Below are 18,396 nucleotides of genomic sequence, written 5' to 3'. Positions count from 1 at the left end.
AGTGTGTGTAGGATGAACGTGGCCGTGCCAAACAGTGTACACAGATCACAATTTCACGTGTTGCACCACCTTCTACCGAGGCCATTCCATTCCCACATCTTTTATTGTAGCAATCGAAAGTAGGAGCACTGACGCCCATTCATTTTCATCCCCGGTGTGTTCATAACTGCCTGTCAAGTGCACTGTGGCACAATGTGGTAAAGTGCTGCATGTCATTTTGCGATCCATGAATGCACAACACCTTCTCTCGATTACCATTAACCCATTTCTCTTATACACGGCGTATAATTGCCATGTGTATGTGTCAAGATATCGTGGGCGGCTGTGGTGTTGGTTGGCGCCGAAGTTACAATTAATCGGGCCAACCTGCCCACCACTGCACTCTCCGTAAGTTCGAAGAGGGAGGAGCGACAAACTTCTCCACCCCGCGTGCGAAAGATTGTGATTCGACTGCTGACCGGCGATAGGGGCCACGCCTGATTAGTCGTTGACCGGAGGCATGAGGCGTAGGCAAGTTCCGCAGCGAATTAATTTAATTAGGCAAACAACAACCAAGTATTACAATATGCCCGACAAGGTAGCGCCGTACACTGACGTGACGAAAATAACACAAGCACCAATTGAACACGTTAACACAACAATTAACACAAAGAAAGAAACATCAGGGCGTTTGCTATACAAAAATGTTACGAGACGGAAATACAGTACAAAGTATTACAACGAGAAACACAGAAAGCAAACATACAAAGATAAAAGAGTTGAAGTGAGTGGTGAGAAACGATGGCTTAGCTGCGGAGTGGCAAGGTCCGGTCGCAGGGAGCGTCGGGCTGCGGTTGCTCGTCGCGGGGCTGATGGGGGCTTGCGGATACGGGCGAACTTGGGCCTCGCGTCTTCGGGACCACCGTCGCCGCGCTCTACGCGTCAGATCTCCGCCTAGGCTCCTTGCCGACCATTTCCCTGGCTGACCTCACTCATGACAGCACGCACCGAAATCTCTAGACCAACTGTCAGCACGCGGCGTTCCCGTCGCCCCCTTCGCATGGCAAAGAATGAGAAAAAAAACACAGGAAAAAAACTCTTCAGGAGCCACGCACAGAGGAATGCAGCTCCCAAAAAGAAAAAAAGAACACATGAAGGAATGTCGAAAAAATTCGGTACAATGCCTTCATCCCACGAGGAGTCATTGGGGGCCGCGAACAGTGCCGGGGCATTCCATCCGCTTCTGCTATAGGGGACCCAAGGTCAAGTTTCCCCGCGCGACGACAGCGCCGCGCGGGCGGAGGCGGAACTACTGGGAATCGCTCGTGCGGGTGCTGCCTGCTTGAAAGCGTGGGCGCGCGCGTGCGCACGTGATTCAGTCCGGCCGGTGCGCAGCGGAGTCTCCGCACGGCTAGTGTGCTTTGCTACTTCGACGAGGGTGTTGAAGCGGAATTTTCGCAATGGCAGAAACGGCCCAACGAAAACAGAAGCGGGGTCCGAAGTACTGCTGTGTCGTGGGCTGCCACAACAGTGCAGACAACAGCAGGGAACGCGATCCGCCTGTGAAACTGTATCGATTCCCTGGAAGATGGTACGAGAAAGAAAGGCGACAATCCTGGATCACCGCTGTAAGGAGAGTAAAGTAAGTCGTTACAGCCTTATCTCGCTTTTTGCTTTGACCGTTTTAGCTACTAGTTTTTGTTCCTTAACACGACGCGCGACGACTGCAGAAAGTTATCTCGAGCTCGCTGCCTTCTCGCAGCCTGTGTGTGTGTGAAAGCCAAGCTACGGTGGCATGGTGAGAACATTAAACGTTTTGATTCGGCTTGTTCTTTTAGACGTAGGTGTCGCCGTTTAAATTCACACTCGCAATTTGATTGTTGTGCTGTTGGTTAAACTCAGCTGAACTACGGACGTTGTCAAAGGTCTGCAAGTTACGCGTCGGGCAAGCAGCTTTCTCGTGTCGGAACGAACTGCTTTTAATTTCAATATACTTTGACATTGTTTTGCTTGTTCGCTTTGTTGTGCCTCTTTATTACGGTAGAATATTAACTTGTGAATATCACTTGTCCAGTGCTTAGAAGCTCGGCGGTTCTCTCATTTGCCACCTTCGAAGTTCGTGCGATTTTCTTTTATTTGTTCATGTCTTTGTTGTGTGCATATGTGTTCGTTCGTGTCTGTGTTTTCATGTGCGCTCCTGTTAGAGTGCGTGCACTCGTTCGTGTTACTGTGCGTGTTCGTGCATTTACCTTCGTTTTGTGTTCGTGTATGTGTGTGAGTGCATGAGTGTGTGTTCCTGTCTTTGCAGTGGATAAGAGGGAATATTGTTCTTTCTTGTGCAGTCCGGATGGAACTTTGTGGCAGCCAAAAGAACATACACGAATTTGCAGCCGACATTTTGTGGGCAACAGCAAGAGTGACGTCAGCCAAGATCCATCCTACATCCCAACCATTTTTCCACCTGTCTACAGAAAAAAGGCGCCTGATCAGGAAAGGGCGCAAAGGTATGAAAGAAAAATTGTGAGGCTGCCAGTAGAAATTACAGACTCATGTTTTGAACAATGTTTTGTTGACTTAACCTGGTTTATGAAATTGCAGAGTCAGCATAATATGAATAATAGATGCATGGGCAAGTATTTAGTGATTACATTTCATGGCAGGTTTTCTTGCAGCCTACCCGATTGGTATTAACCTTAGCTTTTGATTGTGCAATGCAGGTGGCAGGCACGTTTCAAGAAGGAAATCTCTTCGAGACAGCTTGTGGGAGATGAGCATCCATCACAAAGTACAGCGGTTGGAGCAACAATGCAGGCCCCGGAAACCTCCCTTCTGGAAGATGTGCATCGTGACTTCAACACCATGGATTTCAGCAATGCATTTCTGGAAACAAGCACAGCTACCTCTTTGCTTAACATGAGTGACTCGCATTCTTTGGTGCTTGTGTGTAGTGCAAGACAAGAAAGTCATTCCACTGGAAGAAAGAGGGATGCTGTAAGGACATCTTTCAGTTTGGGGCTCCTGTGCAGTCAGTGTAAACAAAGCGCGCTACTAGGGCAGCATGCATTTGCTTTTAATAGTGTCCTTTCAACTGCCCTAGGCAGCACACTAAGTTTGTCTAAATACCACAAAATATCCTTGTTTCATGTTTTTCAGGCATGCCAAACAGAGGAATGTGCTACTTCAGGGAAGCTGGCTCTACTTCTCTCAGCAACAAATGGCACTGAAGCATCTGCTCAAATCGCACACACAGAAATGAGTCACAAGGTTAGACGATGCTGCTGTTCGTTACCTAATTTGTTGAATTGTGGTGTTGTCTTGCTGTTAGCACCGCACCTCTTGTTTCAATCCAATTTACTTGCATTATTGGGCAAGGTTCCTTTCTAATTGGTTGTTCCTGCATGACATTCCTGTTTATCATTTTTAATGCCTGTGTTAATTTGTTTTTTAGAATGAATTTGTTTAGACACCGTAGAGTACAAATGTCACTTTAATGTATTATTCCTTTTACCTAAGTGTATCTCCTTTTCATTTCATCATCCTGTATGTTTATTCTCTCCTTTAGGTTGCAAGTACAGATGAAAATTGGAAGCGAAACTGTGGATTTTTTGGCTTTGAATCCCTAAAGGAAAAGGAAGAGGCACTGCAGGATTTGTGCGGTGTGACACTGCAAGTTTTTTGCCTCCTTCTGAACTTGCTGCCAGCACCACAGTACAGGCGCAATGCCATGTCAAGGGAAGACAAGTTATGCTTATTCCTTGCCAAGCTACGGCTTGGGATCACATACAGTGCCTTAGGAGCTATCTTTGGTGTCACAGCCACAACAGCGTCAACTGTGTTTAGAAAGACACTTGACATTCTAAGCATTGCCCTGAAAAATTGGGTCTTCATGCCTTCCCGAGAAATAATTAAGCTTTCTTTGCCTGCCCCGTTCAAAGACAACTATCCGAATTGCACCTTAATAATAGATTGCACCGAGGTCCGCACAGAAACACCATCAAATCCAGATTGTCAACACATGTTGTATTCTCATTACAAAGGAGGATACACGTTGAAATTTTTGATAGGCATAATTCCTAATGGAATGATAAGTTTTATTTCTAGGGTTTATGGAGGAAGGCACACCGACTCTTTCATAACCCAGGACTCTGGCTTCCTGCAGCTTCTCAAACCAGGGGACTTAGTTTTAAGTGACAAAGGATTCCCAAGCATACGGACAACTGTAGAAGGGAAAGGCGCAGTGCTACTTATGCCTCCTTTTAATTCAGGGGTTGGACAGCTGTCTGAACAAGCCATGGAGCAGACATACAAGATTGCGTCTGTACGCATCCATGTAGAACGAGTAATCCAAAGGTTGAAGATATATCACGTTCTAAGCAACAGAATACCGCTAAGCCTGGTCCCACACATGAACAAAGTAGTGTCTGTGTGCGCTGCCCTTGTGAACATGCAAGCACCGATAATTAAGAAGTAGGCCTGCTTGGTTTGCTGTGGCATTCATAAATTGGTTTCCGTGCATGGATTACATTTGTAAAAGAGATGACATTTCAAAAGAAACAAAATAGCTCTGCAATTTCATTTGACAACCTGTGACTAGACAGCCGCAATTATGTGCACTTTAACCAATAAATTTGTTCCGCAATCACAACAATGTTTTCCGTCTGGCTTTTATTTTGAAGTGATAAGTCCTGTAATGGTTCTGTAATGTGTCATTGTACTGCATGTGAATGTTTTTTTAATCAGTCGTAAAAAGCTAAAGAATGCAAAATTGATAGTAATGGACACAAGCCAATGCATTGACCTCATTTGAGAACACAGCATTTATTCTTGGTTTATTGAGTGTGAACTGTAACCTACTACAGCAATGGAGATCACTCAGACAACACAGACCAGTATCAAATAGACCAGTGTGCAATGTAAAAGTATATGCTGCTCAATTATAATAATGAAACGTAATGAAGGATTCTGATTGTTGCCCTTATTTGTAACAATGCTGTCTGTAAAAAGCAAGCAAAGGCTTGATGATATATTTTATTGCTATAATAGACAAGCAGTTCTTTGCAAAAAAAAATTTACAGGATAGCATTTCAGTCTGCTTAAGAGCTGAAATGCGAAAGCCTTTCCTCTTTATCTGTCCACTGTTCTTTTTTACTTTTCATTTAAAATTTTATCTTGTAGTTTTATTTGTTTTTGTTATTTTTAAATTTTTGTTTCTTTATATTTTATTCTTTGATTTTTATACTAAGTAAGCCTTCTCACGCATTTACATAATTTTTCATCGAATTCGTCACACAAAACCTGCTTCAAACACAGCATTTATTTTCATTACTTCGATTAAATTAATTACCTAATTTAAATTCAAGAACCACACTTTTCCCATTTTAAAATCTACTCACGCATTACCTAACACAATCAAACTTGTGCACATTGATCTCAACAGAAATACATAATTGTGTGGACAAAATTTGCGGGCACTTTTTACTGACGCGACATAACCATGTAATGCTCTCGCATTATTAACCCTACCACACCAAATTAAAGCAGTATGACTACTGTTACGACCGGATAAGCTATCATGAAGAATAGAAGCTGACATTTGGGACAACGAAAACACAAACAGGTTTACTGGCACTTTGAAGAAATTTATTTACCTATTTTATGAAAGAAAGAACAAACAGTCAAGAATTAAGAGTTCGTAGCATCGAACGACTGGATGAGCCTTATCGCCAAGGCCCAGAGCGTTCGTTCTGGCTCAGGATGCATGTTAAATAGGCTCCGCCCCTTTCAACACACGAGGCACAGACCGAAACAGTCACCACACATGGCACGCGGAGCCCCGTGAAAATGGGCGAGGAGGATTCGGAGGTCGGCTGCTACTTCGCTGGAAGTCAAACACAGGCACTTGTCAGTCACGGTTAATTTCGGGGATGCTGCAGTTTCCTTCTTCCCCTGTTGTCTGACCACTGTCACTTCTTGGAAGAAACAGACAAAGGGAAGGTCATCTCCCCCTTCCTGAAGAGCATGGAAAGATTCCGCAGGCAGATTCGCAGCACATTTTTTTTTTTTCGTGGGGGCCTCGTGGGTCAACGACCTGTCGAAATTGCCGCTACCACGTGGTCATCCTGGTCGATTGAATCTTCGCATTAATCTTCAGTGGGTGTGCATCCCGTTCATAACACTGCACAGACGAACAACAACTATGCAATGCAATAAGCCCGACTAGATAAAACTACAATTACAACAAAAAACTGCTTAAATAGGCTCGTCTACAGGGAAATTATAAAAGCAAAATATACAAAAGAGTTTAACTTGAACAAGGCCAAAATACAATGGCAGATATGCCAGCAAAAAGTTTGATTTCAGGAAATCATCGAAAATCAATGCAGAAAAATAGAGCATACAAGCCTAGAACAAATGCTGTATCAAAAATTTGAAATAAAAATGCTCCATCTTGGGGATAAGCTCCCACAGAAAAGCCTCGTCCCGAATTACTTTCACTATTACAGAATGTTTGGGGCTGTACACATAAAAAATGGCCCATTGCAGGTTGAGGATATACAGCTGGACTTGCATGTGTGTGTAATAACAATGTGTGGGTCTCAGCACAATCACATCCCCATCAAACATTAAGTAGGGGAGCAAGCTCCTCCTTTCTTCGTAGTCTATAAAAGGTTCTTCCTTGTACTTGAATGTACACTTGATTTCAATTAGCACAGTTTCACTGCCAATTGTTGCCAGTCCATCTGGGCTACAGCACAGCCATGGCTGCTGCGGAAGCACAACGAGTCCTGCCTAGAACATGAATAATTGAGATTAGTGCTTAAGCTGAAACATACAACAGGAAAGAGAGCATGCCTGGAGTAACTTGTAACGTAAACTCGTGAGTAACCTCACCTGCACAATACGGATGCCGAGCTTTCTTTGCAGATCTTCTGGTGCTGTGGCTTCAGTTTTGATGCCTAGTGAAACATATTTACACGTTATACTTCAGAGCAAAGAAACCATGAACATCACACTTTGAAATCAGGCTTGCTGTAGCAGAAGTGAAAGCAGAGATGTGACACCATAACTAAACACCTCAAATGTTTGTTTAAAAAACATAAAAGAAAAATAGAACACTGACGCCATTGAAGTTATCGACTTTGTGTTTAAAATTTATTGCAGTGTTTTCTGTATTTCTGTTGCATAGTATGGCCCCTCCTGTAAGGGCCCAGAGTGGCCTGCAGTATTCTGTAAATAAAAAATAAATAAATACCATAATGCATTGCAGCACTCGTGTACGATGACGTCTTGCAGAGGCTATCAGCAGCTTTCTGGAATCCTTCGTCACTTCGTTTTGTGCGTATGGCATGTGCTTTCGTGCTAGTGATTCGAAGGCGACGTTCTTCATGCCATCTGCAAATTGGAAAATTTGCAAAAATGAATCAACACAGTGTATATGAGATGTGTTGGCTATCCTTTACTAAAGTTTAGTTCCATACCGTGAGCAATTTGCTTGGCCTACGGTGTAGAAGCACATGTCGCATGGTGATTCTTTCAGCACTACTTTTGTTTTGTAGATATTCGCCATTTCCTCATCCATTTCAACAAGAAAGTCTTTTGCCTGTGTTGTTTTGTCATCAAGGACATTAAGATACCGGTAAACAGGCCGGTGTGACATTGGTAGCAGTAAATCGTGAAATATTTCTTTTTCCACAGTTTCTGTGACTTTTTCAACAATGTCATTTAGGACGTTTGCACAAATAACATCATCAGCGCTTCGATCCTGCAGCTCCAATATTTCTCTCAGTGGACACATTATGTCCGGATAGCCGAAAATAGTATTAGGGTCAGCAGGTTTGATATCAGGAATGCTGCTGCCCTCTCCTGTTATGGAGAATAAGACAAGGGGTAAGGAGAGTAATTATTCACTCAAACTGAAAACTGCCAGTTAGAATTGTGTGACACGTCGGATGTCCAAAAATACTTACGAGGGAAGAGGAAGAGCTCTAAGCTCCTCTTGGGATTTCCTTTCGGTTTGCCCCATTTCTGGGGCTCGCTGGTGCACGACTTCACTTCGTGTTGATCCACGTACAGGCACACCGCTGCTGCGTGCTTGCACTTAGCTGCAATTCCAGCCTTGCAGGTGCAGCGCCCCTCTCGAACAAGCAGCTCCTGCTTTTCGTGGCACGACCATGCCAGCTATGAAATGTGGAAATAAAATTGAGACAGCGTGGACGCCTGCCGACTTTTTAAGCGTGATTTCCTTCCCAAATTTCTCTGCTACAAATTTTCAGCAGCATGTCATTTGGCACAGTGTACATTTTTGCAGCTTCGTTTGCCTCTCTGTCACACTATTCCGGGCGCGCGTACAAAACTGGAAATAAGGCAAACGATTTGGTTAAAGCTTTGACTATTTCAAAAACCCAGCACAATGTTAAGCGAGCGCGTCGCGCGAGCGATACCATAGCTACAACAGCGCGCCTCTAGCTCGGCACCCCTCACGCTGAACATCGCGTTCGTGAAGCATATTTTACATATTTACGTCCTTAAATCCGACAGTCGCAAAAAATAAAGTGCGTGCATGCGATCAGAATCGGAATAAAAACGTGAAACTAAAAAAAAAGGCGAACAGTACGTGTAGCTTTTCAGCTCTTAAGTTCGGCAGCCTCCCGGCCAAGCCAGCGGGTGATGTTCTAACGGATGGTGCACAAGTGTCTCGTACCTTTCCAAGCTTTACAGTGGATAGTATGATATGGTCGTAAAAATTTTTTTCCCCACGCCGGAAACGTCGTTCACGAAAGCGCACGATTAATTCTGTTAATTCTGCAAAAATGTCATATCGAAACCCATGCATTACAACAACGGAGAACTCGAATCGAATGCACCGCTTCGTTTCGTACCTAGTGCTTATAAAACGTTCGATGATTTGAGCATATAACAAATGGACAGGCTTACCTCAAGGCACACGTCGTAGACGACACTGTCGCTGACTTGTGACACGCACTTGCCTTTCAATCTGGCTTCGTTGTTTTCAATTATTTGCTCCACGGAGTAAACATGATTGAGGAGCTTTTCACCTTTGATTAGGTTCGCCTTTCTGAAAAAGCTGTCGAGTTGGCATATCTTTTTGAACCCGCACTGCAGCCGGATCATTGTGACACGCGACAGAAGCAGCGCGAAACGTCTGCACGTGCGAGGAAGCGTGAGCGAAAGAAGGAAGCTTGCACGAGAGCCCCCCGTCTATCCCCACTGTTTATTTTCCTGCCAGAGGTGGCGCTCCCTGTCCGGAGCAGCAGCGCCGCTCGGCGGTGCTTTGGTTTCCTATTCCCAACACGTGCAAGCGCTTGCCACCTGTATGGCAACAATGCTAGGAGGGGGCAGGGGAGTAGTTTTGAGTGACCCCTCCAGCGCTATGATGAGAATGCCGTTCCCCACGCGGGGGAGGGGGAAAAAGTCGTCGACGCCGGTCCGCGACATGTTTCTGGGAAACAGAGGTCAAAGGTGGACAGGGCAGGCATGAACTTTGTGACAGTATGCTTTTGCCGCATGCTGGATGTCGATTTCACGAGGAAAGCACAAGTTAGCAGACGTCGCATGTAGGTCATTCCATGCCAAACGCCCCAGATGTTTAGCTTGACCAGATCCAATTTATGAAAAAAAAATTCACGGAAACTTATCATAATTTGCGTAATGAAAGCCCGAAATATTTTTGCCAAAAAAAAGTTATTCGTTAGGTGAGGGCAGTTTGAATACAGACGAGCCCACATTTAACGGCCCCACTTAAGACGGACTTTCGCTTATTACAAACGAGACCTGCGCGACCGTCAAAACAGTGGGCCTCTTCGATTATCCGCCTCTGGCAGTCCGCGGACTGCCAGAGCGCGCAGCCAGGCGCTCGATTTTCTCGGGCTGCTCCGCGCACTTCCGGTGGCTGCCCAAAGCGCGTTCGTTTTTCTCTGGCTGGGCAGTTTCGGGCAGCCAGCGGGCCGCCAGACTCGCCTGGACGATTTTTTGCTGGCAGCGTCGTCTGCTAGCTCCACAGCTCTCCGCTGTGGCGGCTAGCAGACCTCAAAATGGAGGGAGGCGCATTCGCGACAGCTTGGGTGGTTAACAGCAAGCGCGCAGAAACGGCGTTCGCGTTCGCATCTTTGTGCTGTTTTCCTAACATGGTTATGCGTACCTTATTTCGAGTCGAATCTCCGAGCCGCATCTTGTTTACTCGTTTCAACTCACGCTTCTTATTTCGGTACCGCCGCGCGCCGTCTCGTGCGAGGCGTCGTTACCTCTGTTGATTACTTGCGAAGATGGGTTGGTTTCCGGTCATATTTTATTTTACTACGTGTACGTCGGCATACCTCTCTAACGTATACTGCGTGCATGCATGAGAGCACTTGTTGTACGTTGCCTTGCCGCTGGCACATATCTTCACTTCTTGCGGCGTCTACGAGATCTCTATTCTTGTATCAGCCGTATTTATCTTTGTTTCGTGTCTTGCAGGTTCAGCGGTCGCTCCCGATTTGTTTTTCGGACGACGATGTCCGCGCTTCGCGATTTCGGCAGCTCTTCGTGGCGTGTCTACTGGCGCGCCGTTATCTCTCTCTCAAACTCGTTAGCGCGCCTATACCTTTTCGTTTGCGCGCGGCGTCTACCATCGCATCTCGTATCAGTTATAGCTGTATTGTATATCTTTGCTTTTTTCTCTTGCAGGCACAGCGATCGCTAACGACGCCTGATTCGTTCGCACCTCTGGGTTTCGGCTAGATCGTATTGGCATATGCGCGCGCTCCGATGGTCGACGAGCTCGTATACGCGTGAGACGCGCGCGGTTCACGGCAGATAACGGATGCATCGTATATGAGACACGATATTCATCCGTTATCTCTCGTGAAGTCCACGGAGTTGGTGTCGGGTCTTGTTTTATTGCAGCCCATACGCGCGTGTCGGCGCGCTCCCTCTGATGTAGGCATTCACGCATATGCGTCGTGCATGCGTTGTAGCGCTTTTTGCTGCTGCAGCTTAAGTGGCATCTAATGCTTAGTTTGCGGCGTCTACGATATATCAGTATCTCTCTTCCGGTAGCGACGTATCTTTGGATCGTCTCTTGCAGAGGTTGAGCGATATCGTTCTGTTTCGTACAGCGCTTCGGCATCCAGCCCTGCGCGGCACCCGTGCGATCTCTCTTTGGTGCAGACATGCATGCGTGCGCCTTTGTTGGCGCAATTAAGCTTACGGGTAGTATCTTATTCCGTTTCTTTGGCGGTTTAGGGATGTCTAGCAGGAGTCACTCGTTCTGCATGCTATCTTTTGCATCTTCTTCGTCCCTTATTTATACGCGAGGTCCCTTCCAACGCTTTCACTTCATACGTTCATTTCGGAGGAGATACAGGATGGTCGCGCCGCTGAGAATCCTCGTGGAAGGTGTGGAGACAAATTTTTAAGGTAGTCGGCGACACTGGTGCACCCATTGTCCACAGAAACCAGCGCCTTTATGTGACGTACAGCAGGTACGTACGTATAGCTTTCTCGCTGTGCATGTATATGCAATATTTGATCATGCAGTACTTAGTGCGCAACATATAGGCTTTCCTTTGGTTGCAGACAACGTGCAGGTTTAGCTGAATGCACCGGCAGCCTCCGTCCCATCTACCACCGAGCCTGAGGAGTTGTGGCCTCGGGCCAATTTAAAGTTCTGTTCCTGATTGAAGAATGTACAAATTTCAAATCAGACCCTTCTAAACACCTAAAAACTAAAAGGCAACTCTGGAAAAATTTGGCTGATTTTGTGAATTCAAAATTAGGATATCATTTGACCCATTCGCAAATTGAGAACAAGTGACGGGGTGTGGAGAGAAAATATAAAACGGTGCGACACCATAATAGCCAATCATGGGCGGACCGGAGAACATGCGACTTTGAAGAGTAAGTATTACTTGTATACATAGAACATGATCTCAGAAGAGTAAATTAATTTCTACTGAATGGAAAACTTGTTACGTTTTCCTGATTATGCATACGTGACTTTTTCCCCTGAAGCAGTTTATTCAGTACGTCAGTCAGGTTTTATTTGCAGGAAAATCACATCATCCTGCGGGTGGCAGAGACTAAAGGTATGGTTGCCTGACGAGGTCTCTGCCCCCGTAACAAACGAGCAACCTACAGCAGTACAGCAGAGAGCTGTTACAAAAAAGAGAAGCTGCGTTACAGATAGTACACGCATACATACAACATAGGGCTGTACTTAAGCACTATGGATAGTTTTTTTTTTTAAATCGCATTGGAGATTCCCTTAAATATCACAAAAACACGTAAAAAGAGTCAACAATTGAAAACAAAATTTCATTTATCATTGTTACTTAACAATCTCATCGGAAAACAAAATTGCCCGCAGTTCACGTTTGAACTTTTTTCTGGGTACGCAGAAATCTAAAAAGGAAGCAGAGTTATTTAACATGTCTATTACTTGATATTCCAGATTTTGTTTTCCATAATTTGTTCTCACTTTTTTATTTCTGCGTTTGGGGTTACGAATATCATATTGAGCCAAAACAGGTGTGTAAACACTGTGAAGATTCTTTTTATATATTTGCTGTCCCAGTATCCATAAATAGACTTTACTTGCATGTAAAACATCAAATCTGGGAAAAATTGGTTGCGTCGACAACAATCTAATAGGGCCGGTGTGGTTCACAAAAATTCGAAGGACATGTTTTAGCAGCAGTTGTAGCCTATCATAGTTCCCTTTTGTCGCTGTTCCCTAGACCAGAATGCCATACAAAAGTTTAGAATAGAACGGGGAGTAATATAATGATTGCTTTAGCCACAGAGGTAAATGAGAAGCTTTTTTTCTAATACATCCAACAGACTTCGCGAGTTCGGAAAGCAGATGATTAACATGAGGGGTACAAGACAACTCTTCACTAAACCATACCCCGAGGAACTTTTGCACACTTACTTGTTCTAAGATATGTCCTCTGTAATGTAAGTTAATTATTTTTTATGCTTATTGATTGGCTTAAATACCATGTGCTTCGTTTTTACTGCATTTAACTGAAGTTTCTTGTGTTGCAACCATGTGGATAAATCATTTAAATACAGATTGGCCGATTGCTCAATGTCATATAGTGTTCTACCTGAAAAGAATAGAGTAGTGTCGTCTGCAAACATGGTTATTGTGGGTGTTCTTTGTAGCTCCGTTATATCATTCACATACAAAAGGAAAAGTAACGGGCCTAATATTGAACCTTGCGGGACACCTAGTTAATGTCAAGTTGTTGTGAACAAGTACAGTCTATTTTAAGACTGACGCCGAAACGAAAAGTAGCTCCTGATAAGGTCCAATGTGATGCCTTGAATTCTATAGCAATCTAATTTTATAAGTAAGATTTCGTGGTCAACGGAATCAACAACTTTGCGTAGATCGAGAAATATTCCTAAGGTGAAGAGCTGATTTTCAAAATTTCTTATTATTTGCTGCTTGACGGCAAGAAGAGCGTCCTGAGTTGTCTTATTTTTCTGAAAACCATACTTCGAGGGTGATATTATATGATACTTTGTTAGATATTTTGACAGCCGGTTATTGATAGACAATTCGTAAATCTTTGAAAACACCGGTAGCACTGAGATTGGTCGGTAATTTGTAAGATAGTCAGTTCTACCTCCTTTGTGTATTGGAATAACTTTGGCCAGCTTCAGTTTATCCGGAAAGACTCCAGTAGAAAAGTGAGATTAATGAGATAGGCTTACTCAGGGATGATTAATAATGACACTCGTTTTACAGGTTCAACTTTAATTTCATCATACCCACTTGCGACATTATTTTAGGTGTATTATAAGACCATTGATTTCTCTTTCAGTAACGGCTTCCAAAACGAATGAATTCACTCGACGAGAAGGCCAGTAGTTCCCACATTGTTGAACAGATGGCTGAGGTACGGCTGCATTAATGAAATACTCGTTAATTTAATCTGCTAGCGTTTTGTCTACTATGGAGTCATTGATTACTATTTGGTCAGCTTTAACCGGTGATGGGTTTCTTCCAGTCAGGTAATTTACCTGCCTCCAGATCTTTGCCGGATCCGTTCTTATCCTGGCAAACATTGTTTCATAATATGCAAGTTTGGCTTTCTTTGAAACTTGGAAAGAATCCAACCTGGCGCAAGTAAAACCACACACACAAAGGAAAGACAAGGAGACAACGGACAGGCGCCAACTTCCAACTGTTTATTCCTCAAGAAAACCACACAGATAAATAGTCTCAGGATACGCCCACTTTTTTTCACTCCATGTGCCGATCACAGCCATAATCTATCACCCTGCATTATCAGTTTTTGCAGAAAAAATTGTACTCCGCCGCATACAAATTCACTGACGTGTCACTCACACACAAAGCCGCCTTTTTCTTTATGTGAAACGCTTCCAATAAAAGCCTCGCCTGTTTAATCTTGCTCCTGCCAAGAATCCTCGCCTTTTCCAGTCGAGGTTCGCACTTGCACATATTAGCATGGTTGACCAAGTTGGCATATTTATCTTTATTGTTTTCAACCTTTTTGCAATGTTCCCCAAGGCGTTCGTTGATGCACCTCCCCGTTTGCCCTATATAGGACTTTCCAGAGGTCAGGGGTATCTCGTACACCACTCCTTCCATACAACGGGTGAAGACACGCTGATGTTTTATAATGCATCCAGGGCGCTCAGTGCCACAAATCCGGGGTATAAGTTTGTTCAGCTTGTTTGGTGCTGAAAATACTAGCGGTACTTCGTGTCTGTTAGCCACCTTCTTCAGATTATGTGACACTGTGCACATAAGGCCTTAACTTAAGGTTTTACCGCAGGGCTCCTTTCTTCCGGATTATTTGGCCTGGTACAGCGTTTTGTTTTTTGGAAGAGGGTTTCAGCGACGGCAGTCAACACCACCGAGGGGAAGCCAGCAGCCAATAGGCGGCCAATCTGATTTTTTAAGCTATCGTGCATTTGGTGCGGACATGACTTTGAAAGCGAGAACTCAATGCAGAGAGAGGCGATGGCACGCTTCACAATTTTTGAATGCGCCGTATTGAAGGGCAGGAGTTCCTTGCTAGTACGGGGATAGTAACCCCAGCATAAATGGTCCTCCCGGAACGCTAAGCTTAGATCTAAAAATTGCAGTTGTTTGTCACTTGGGACTTCATGCGTAAAAACTAGACCGCGACCTTTGAGGTTAAAAACACTTAAAATCCTGGACACAATAGCTTCAAAAGAATTGTCAAAACCGGTGGATAAAAGGATAAGAAAATCGTCAACATATCTAAAATTTTAAAAACAGGTCCTCCTAAAAACAACTGTGCAAGATCCTGGTCCAAAGCAGCTAAAAAAATTTCACATAAAATAGGGGCTACACAGGAGCCAATATATATACCTTTTCTCTGCAAGTAGGGCTGCTGATTAAAAACAATAAAACTGACCTTAAGATATTGCTCTAATAAATTCAAAAAATTTTCCACAGATATACCTGCAGCATCCCGGAAGGCCAATTCACCTGTCCTTTCAACACACCACATAACAGACGCCAGCAGCTCAGCGTGTGGGACGGAATAAAACAAATCCTCTATGTCTACTGAAAAAGCGGACCTAATTTCTGGATGTGTTTTAAAATAATTAGCAACCTCCAGCGAGTTCTTAACCCGAAAAGGACGACCCTTTAAGATCACTTAAGGTCACTCTTATTGTTTTTAATCAGCAGCCCTACTTGCAGAGAAAAGGTATATGTATTGGTTCCTGTGTAGCCCCTATTTTATGTGAAATTTTTTTAGCTGCTTTGGACCAGGATCTTGCACAGTTGTTTTTAGGAGGACCTGTTTTTAAAATTTTTATATATGTTGACGATTTTCTTATTCTTTTATCCACCGGTTTTGACAATTCTTTTGAAGCTATTGTGTCCAGGATTTTAAGTGTTTTTAACCTCAAAGGTCGCGGTCTAGTTTTTACGCATGAAGTCCCAAGTGACAAAAAACTGCAATTTTTATATCTAAGCTTAGCGTTCCGGGAGGACCATTTATGCTGGGGTTACTATCCCCGTACTAGCAAGGAACTCCTGCCCTTCAATACGGCGCATTCAAAAATTGTGAAGCGCACCATCGCCTCTCTCTGCATTGAGTCCTCGCTTTCAAAGTCATGTCCGCACCAAATGCACGATAGCTTAAAAAATCAGATTGGCCGCCTATTGGCTGCTGGCTTCCCCTCGGTGGTGTTGACTGCCGTCGCTGAAACCCTCCTCCAAAAAACAAAACGCTGTACCAGGCCAAAGAATCCGGAAGAAAGGAGCCCTGCAGTAAAACCTGAAGTTATGCCTTATGTGCACAAAGTGTCACATAATCTGAAGAAGGTGGCTAACAGACACGAAGTACCGCTAATATTTTCAGCACCAAACAAGCTGAACAAACTTATAAACCGGATTTGTGGCACTGAGTGCCCTGGATGCATTAGAAAACATCAGCGTGTCTTCACCCGTTGTATGGAAGGAGTGGTGTACGAGATACCCCTGACCTGTGGAAAGTCCTATATAGGGCAAACGGGGAGGTGCATCAACAAACGCCTTGGGGAACATTGCAAAAAGGTTGAAAACAATAAAGATAAATATGCCAACTTGGTCAACCATGTTAATATGTGCAAGTGCGAACCTCGACTGGAAAAGGTGAGGATTCTTGGCAGGAGCAAGGTTAAACAGGCGAGGCTTTTATTGGAAGCGTTTCACATAAAGAAAAAGGCGGCTTTGTGTATGAGTGACACGTCAGTGAATTTGTATGCGGCGGAGTACAATTTTCTGTGCAAAAACTGATAATGCAGGGTGATAGTTTGTGGCTGTGATAGGCACATGGAGTGAAAAAAAGTGAGCGTATCCTGAGACTATTTATCTGTGTGGTTTTCTTGAGGAATAAACAGTTGGAAGTTGGCGCCTGTCCGTTGTCTCCTTGTCTTTCCTTTGTGTGTGTGGTTTTACTTGCGCCAGGTTGGATTCTTTCCAAGTTTCAAAGATGCTTAACCAACTTGCCCGGCAACATGCCTTACTTGGCTTTCTTGATATCAGCGTTTAATTTATTGCGATTTTTTTAAAATTCTTTGAACAAGTCGCCGTCTTTGGATTTTATGAATTTGTGGAACATACTATTTTTCTTCGTAATGCGTTTTAGTAAGGCAGAGTCAATCCAGGGCTTTTCCACAATGTCATTCCACAAACCTGTGAAGGATGTTGCGGCATTTTTTACTTTTTGGGTCGAGGTAGATTGTGTGACACAATAATTACCTGTACCAATTTTGGACATCTCTTGTATAAATGATGTAATTCCTGTTGTAATTTAAGGGTGTTACAGACTACACAGCAACATTTGGGTGGTTAAATTGACCGTCTTTCCGTCAGCTGCACACAGCTGCTGAGAGGCATAAACCCGGACTTTGGGCTCATGTGAACAGCTCTGCTGCTGGGCAACAGTCGGGCATTATGCATGACGTGGTTATAGGCTAGCTGTACATGTGTCTTGTCTCACTGAATAGATATGTCAAGCTTCATGCATGAAATAGTGTGTTTGCAAAGAGCTGCACACATATTAAGTGATGTCATATATATGTGCGAAATGGATCCTATATTTTTTTGTTCTGAGGTAGCTCACTGAAATTTTTGAGAAAGCTCATAGCATCAAACCACTCTACCTGCTGGGGCCAGGACTCGTCCGGAGCATCGAAGAGTGGGTCATTTTTTTCTACACACGAGAAGTGCGACAGGGAATTTAAACGCATCGTAGCACAGGCTTTGTCAAAATAAGTAAGTAGTATATTGGGCCTGCCTCTCAGCCATATAGTGGAGCCCTTATGGCACCACTACACAGCAAATCACCTCAGATAGTGAGGAATGGTTCTCCTTACAGATTTAATGTTTAAAGGGTGCCATGCATGTGCTGCATTAAATGCCTAAAGAACAAACCCAGTTGCTTGGTTACTTTTGGAAAAGACAGTGCATGTCATGCAAAACATATTTGAAGTCAAACCCCACCAGGGGTTTCCCCAAGCATAAATTCAGAGGATGTTGTGGAAGTAGGGAAGTGGCGGTAGTCATTATTAAGTTTTTAATTGTGTCTTGATGTGGCACGTAGGACAAGAAAGGCCCATGACTGCAGCACTACACACATGACAAAGAGCGCCAACAGTTGCTTCGCTTTAGACAAGGATACAAGTCATATGTATCAAGAGACAAAAGTAAGGAACAAGGACTACATGAAATGTGTTCAGAGACGGTGCAGTGGCTCTAACTACTATAACTCTTAAAAAAAACTATCTCTGTTCAACACCAGTCGCATATCAGAGACTTGCAAAACTGCAAAACATGCATCTTTGCTCTGAACATAACAGACCGAGTCAGTAATTAGACACACACACCAAGAAGTGTCATGTGCATGCTCAACTCTGTAC

The 18,396-nt window shown here is 44.0% G+C and overlaps 2 protein-coding genes across 3 annotated transcripts; one reads left to right on the top strand and one right to left on the bottom strand.

The window, feature by feature from the left end:
- Positions 1-1,324: 1,324 nt before the first annotated feature.
- Positions 1,325-4,641, top strand: LOC144115240 (uncharacterized). Of its 2 annotated transcripts, XM_077649531.1 has the most exons (5): positions 1,325-1,621; positions 2,322-2,483; positions 2,697-2,970; positions 3,133-3,243; positions 3,542-4,641. In XM_077649531.1, the coding sequence occupies exons 1-5, from the start codon at positions 1,440-1,442 to the stop codon at positions 4,448-4,450; spliced, it is 1,638 nt and encodes a 545-aa protein (XP_077505657.1). In that variant the 5' UTR covers positions 1,325-1,439; the 3' UTR covers positions 4,451-4,641. The 2 variants fall into 2 exon arrangements, with proteins under 2 accessions (XP_077505657.1, XP_077505658.1); XM_077649532.1 differs by lacking the exon at positions 2,697-2,970 and having other exon boundaries at positions 1,480-1,607; positions 3,542-3,565.
- A 1,008-nt stretch (positions 4,642-5,649) lies between these two features.
- Positions 5,650-9,189, bottom strand: LOC144098063 (uncharacterized). Its single transcript, XM_077630624.1, has 5 exons — positions 8,914-9,189; positions 7,947-8,157; positions 7,232-7,371; positions 6,871-6,935; positions 5,650-6,768 (listed from the first exon to the last, which is right to left on the bottom strand). The coding sequence occupies exons 1-5, from the start codon at positions 9,109-9,111 to the stop codon at positions 6,684-6,686; spliced, it is 699 nt and encodes a 232-aa protein (XP_077486750.1). The 5' UTR covers positions 9,112-9,189; the 3' UTR covers positions 5,650-6,683.
- Between the last annotated feature and the right edge of the window lie 9,207 nt (positions 9,190-18,396).

This window comes from Amblyomma americanum, chromosome 1 (assembly GCF_052857255.1).
Source record: "Amblyomma americanum isolate KBUSLIRL-KWMA chromosome 1, ASM5285725v1, whole genome shotgun sequence".
In the NCBI taxonomy this organism is placed as follows: domain Eukaryota; kingdom Metazoa; phylum Arthropoda; class Arachnida; order Ixodida; family Ixodidae; genus Amblyomma; species Amblyomma americanum.
Note: the sequence above shows the minus strand (reverse complement) of the source record. Positions and strands in the feature narration are given on the sequence as shown.

What these genes read in the sequence shown, in the direction of transcription:
- LOC144115240 (XM_077649531.1), top strand. Translation starts at nt 1,440, where the DNA reads ATGGCAGAAACGGCCCAACGAAAACAGAAGCGGGGTCCGAAGTACTGC. An exon ending in GATCAGGAAAGGGCGCAAAG is followed by an intron (nt 2,484 to 2,696) that starts GTATGAAAGAAA and finishes TGTGCAATGCAG; the next exon opens with GTGGCAGGCACGTTTCAAGA. An exon ending in ACACAGAAATGAGTCACAAG is followed by an intron (nt 3,244 to 3,541) that starts GTTAGACGATGC and finishes TCTCTCCTTTAG; the next exon opens with GTTGCAAGTACAGATGAAAA.
- LOC144098063 (XM_077630624.1), bottom strand. Translation starts at nt 9,111, where the DNA reads ATGATCCGGCTGCAGTGCGGGTTCAAAAAGATATGCCAACTCGACAGC. An exon ending in AGAGCTCTTCCTCTTCCCTC is followed by an intron (nt 7,372 to 7,946) that starts GTAAGTATTTTT and finishes TCCAATTTGCAG; the next exon opens with ATGGCATGAAGAACGTCGCC. An exon ending in TCGGCATCCGTATTGTGCAG is followed by an intron (nt 6,769 to 6,870) that starts GTGAGGTTACTC and finishes TTCATGTTCTAG; the next exon opens with GCAGGACTCGTTGTGCTTCC.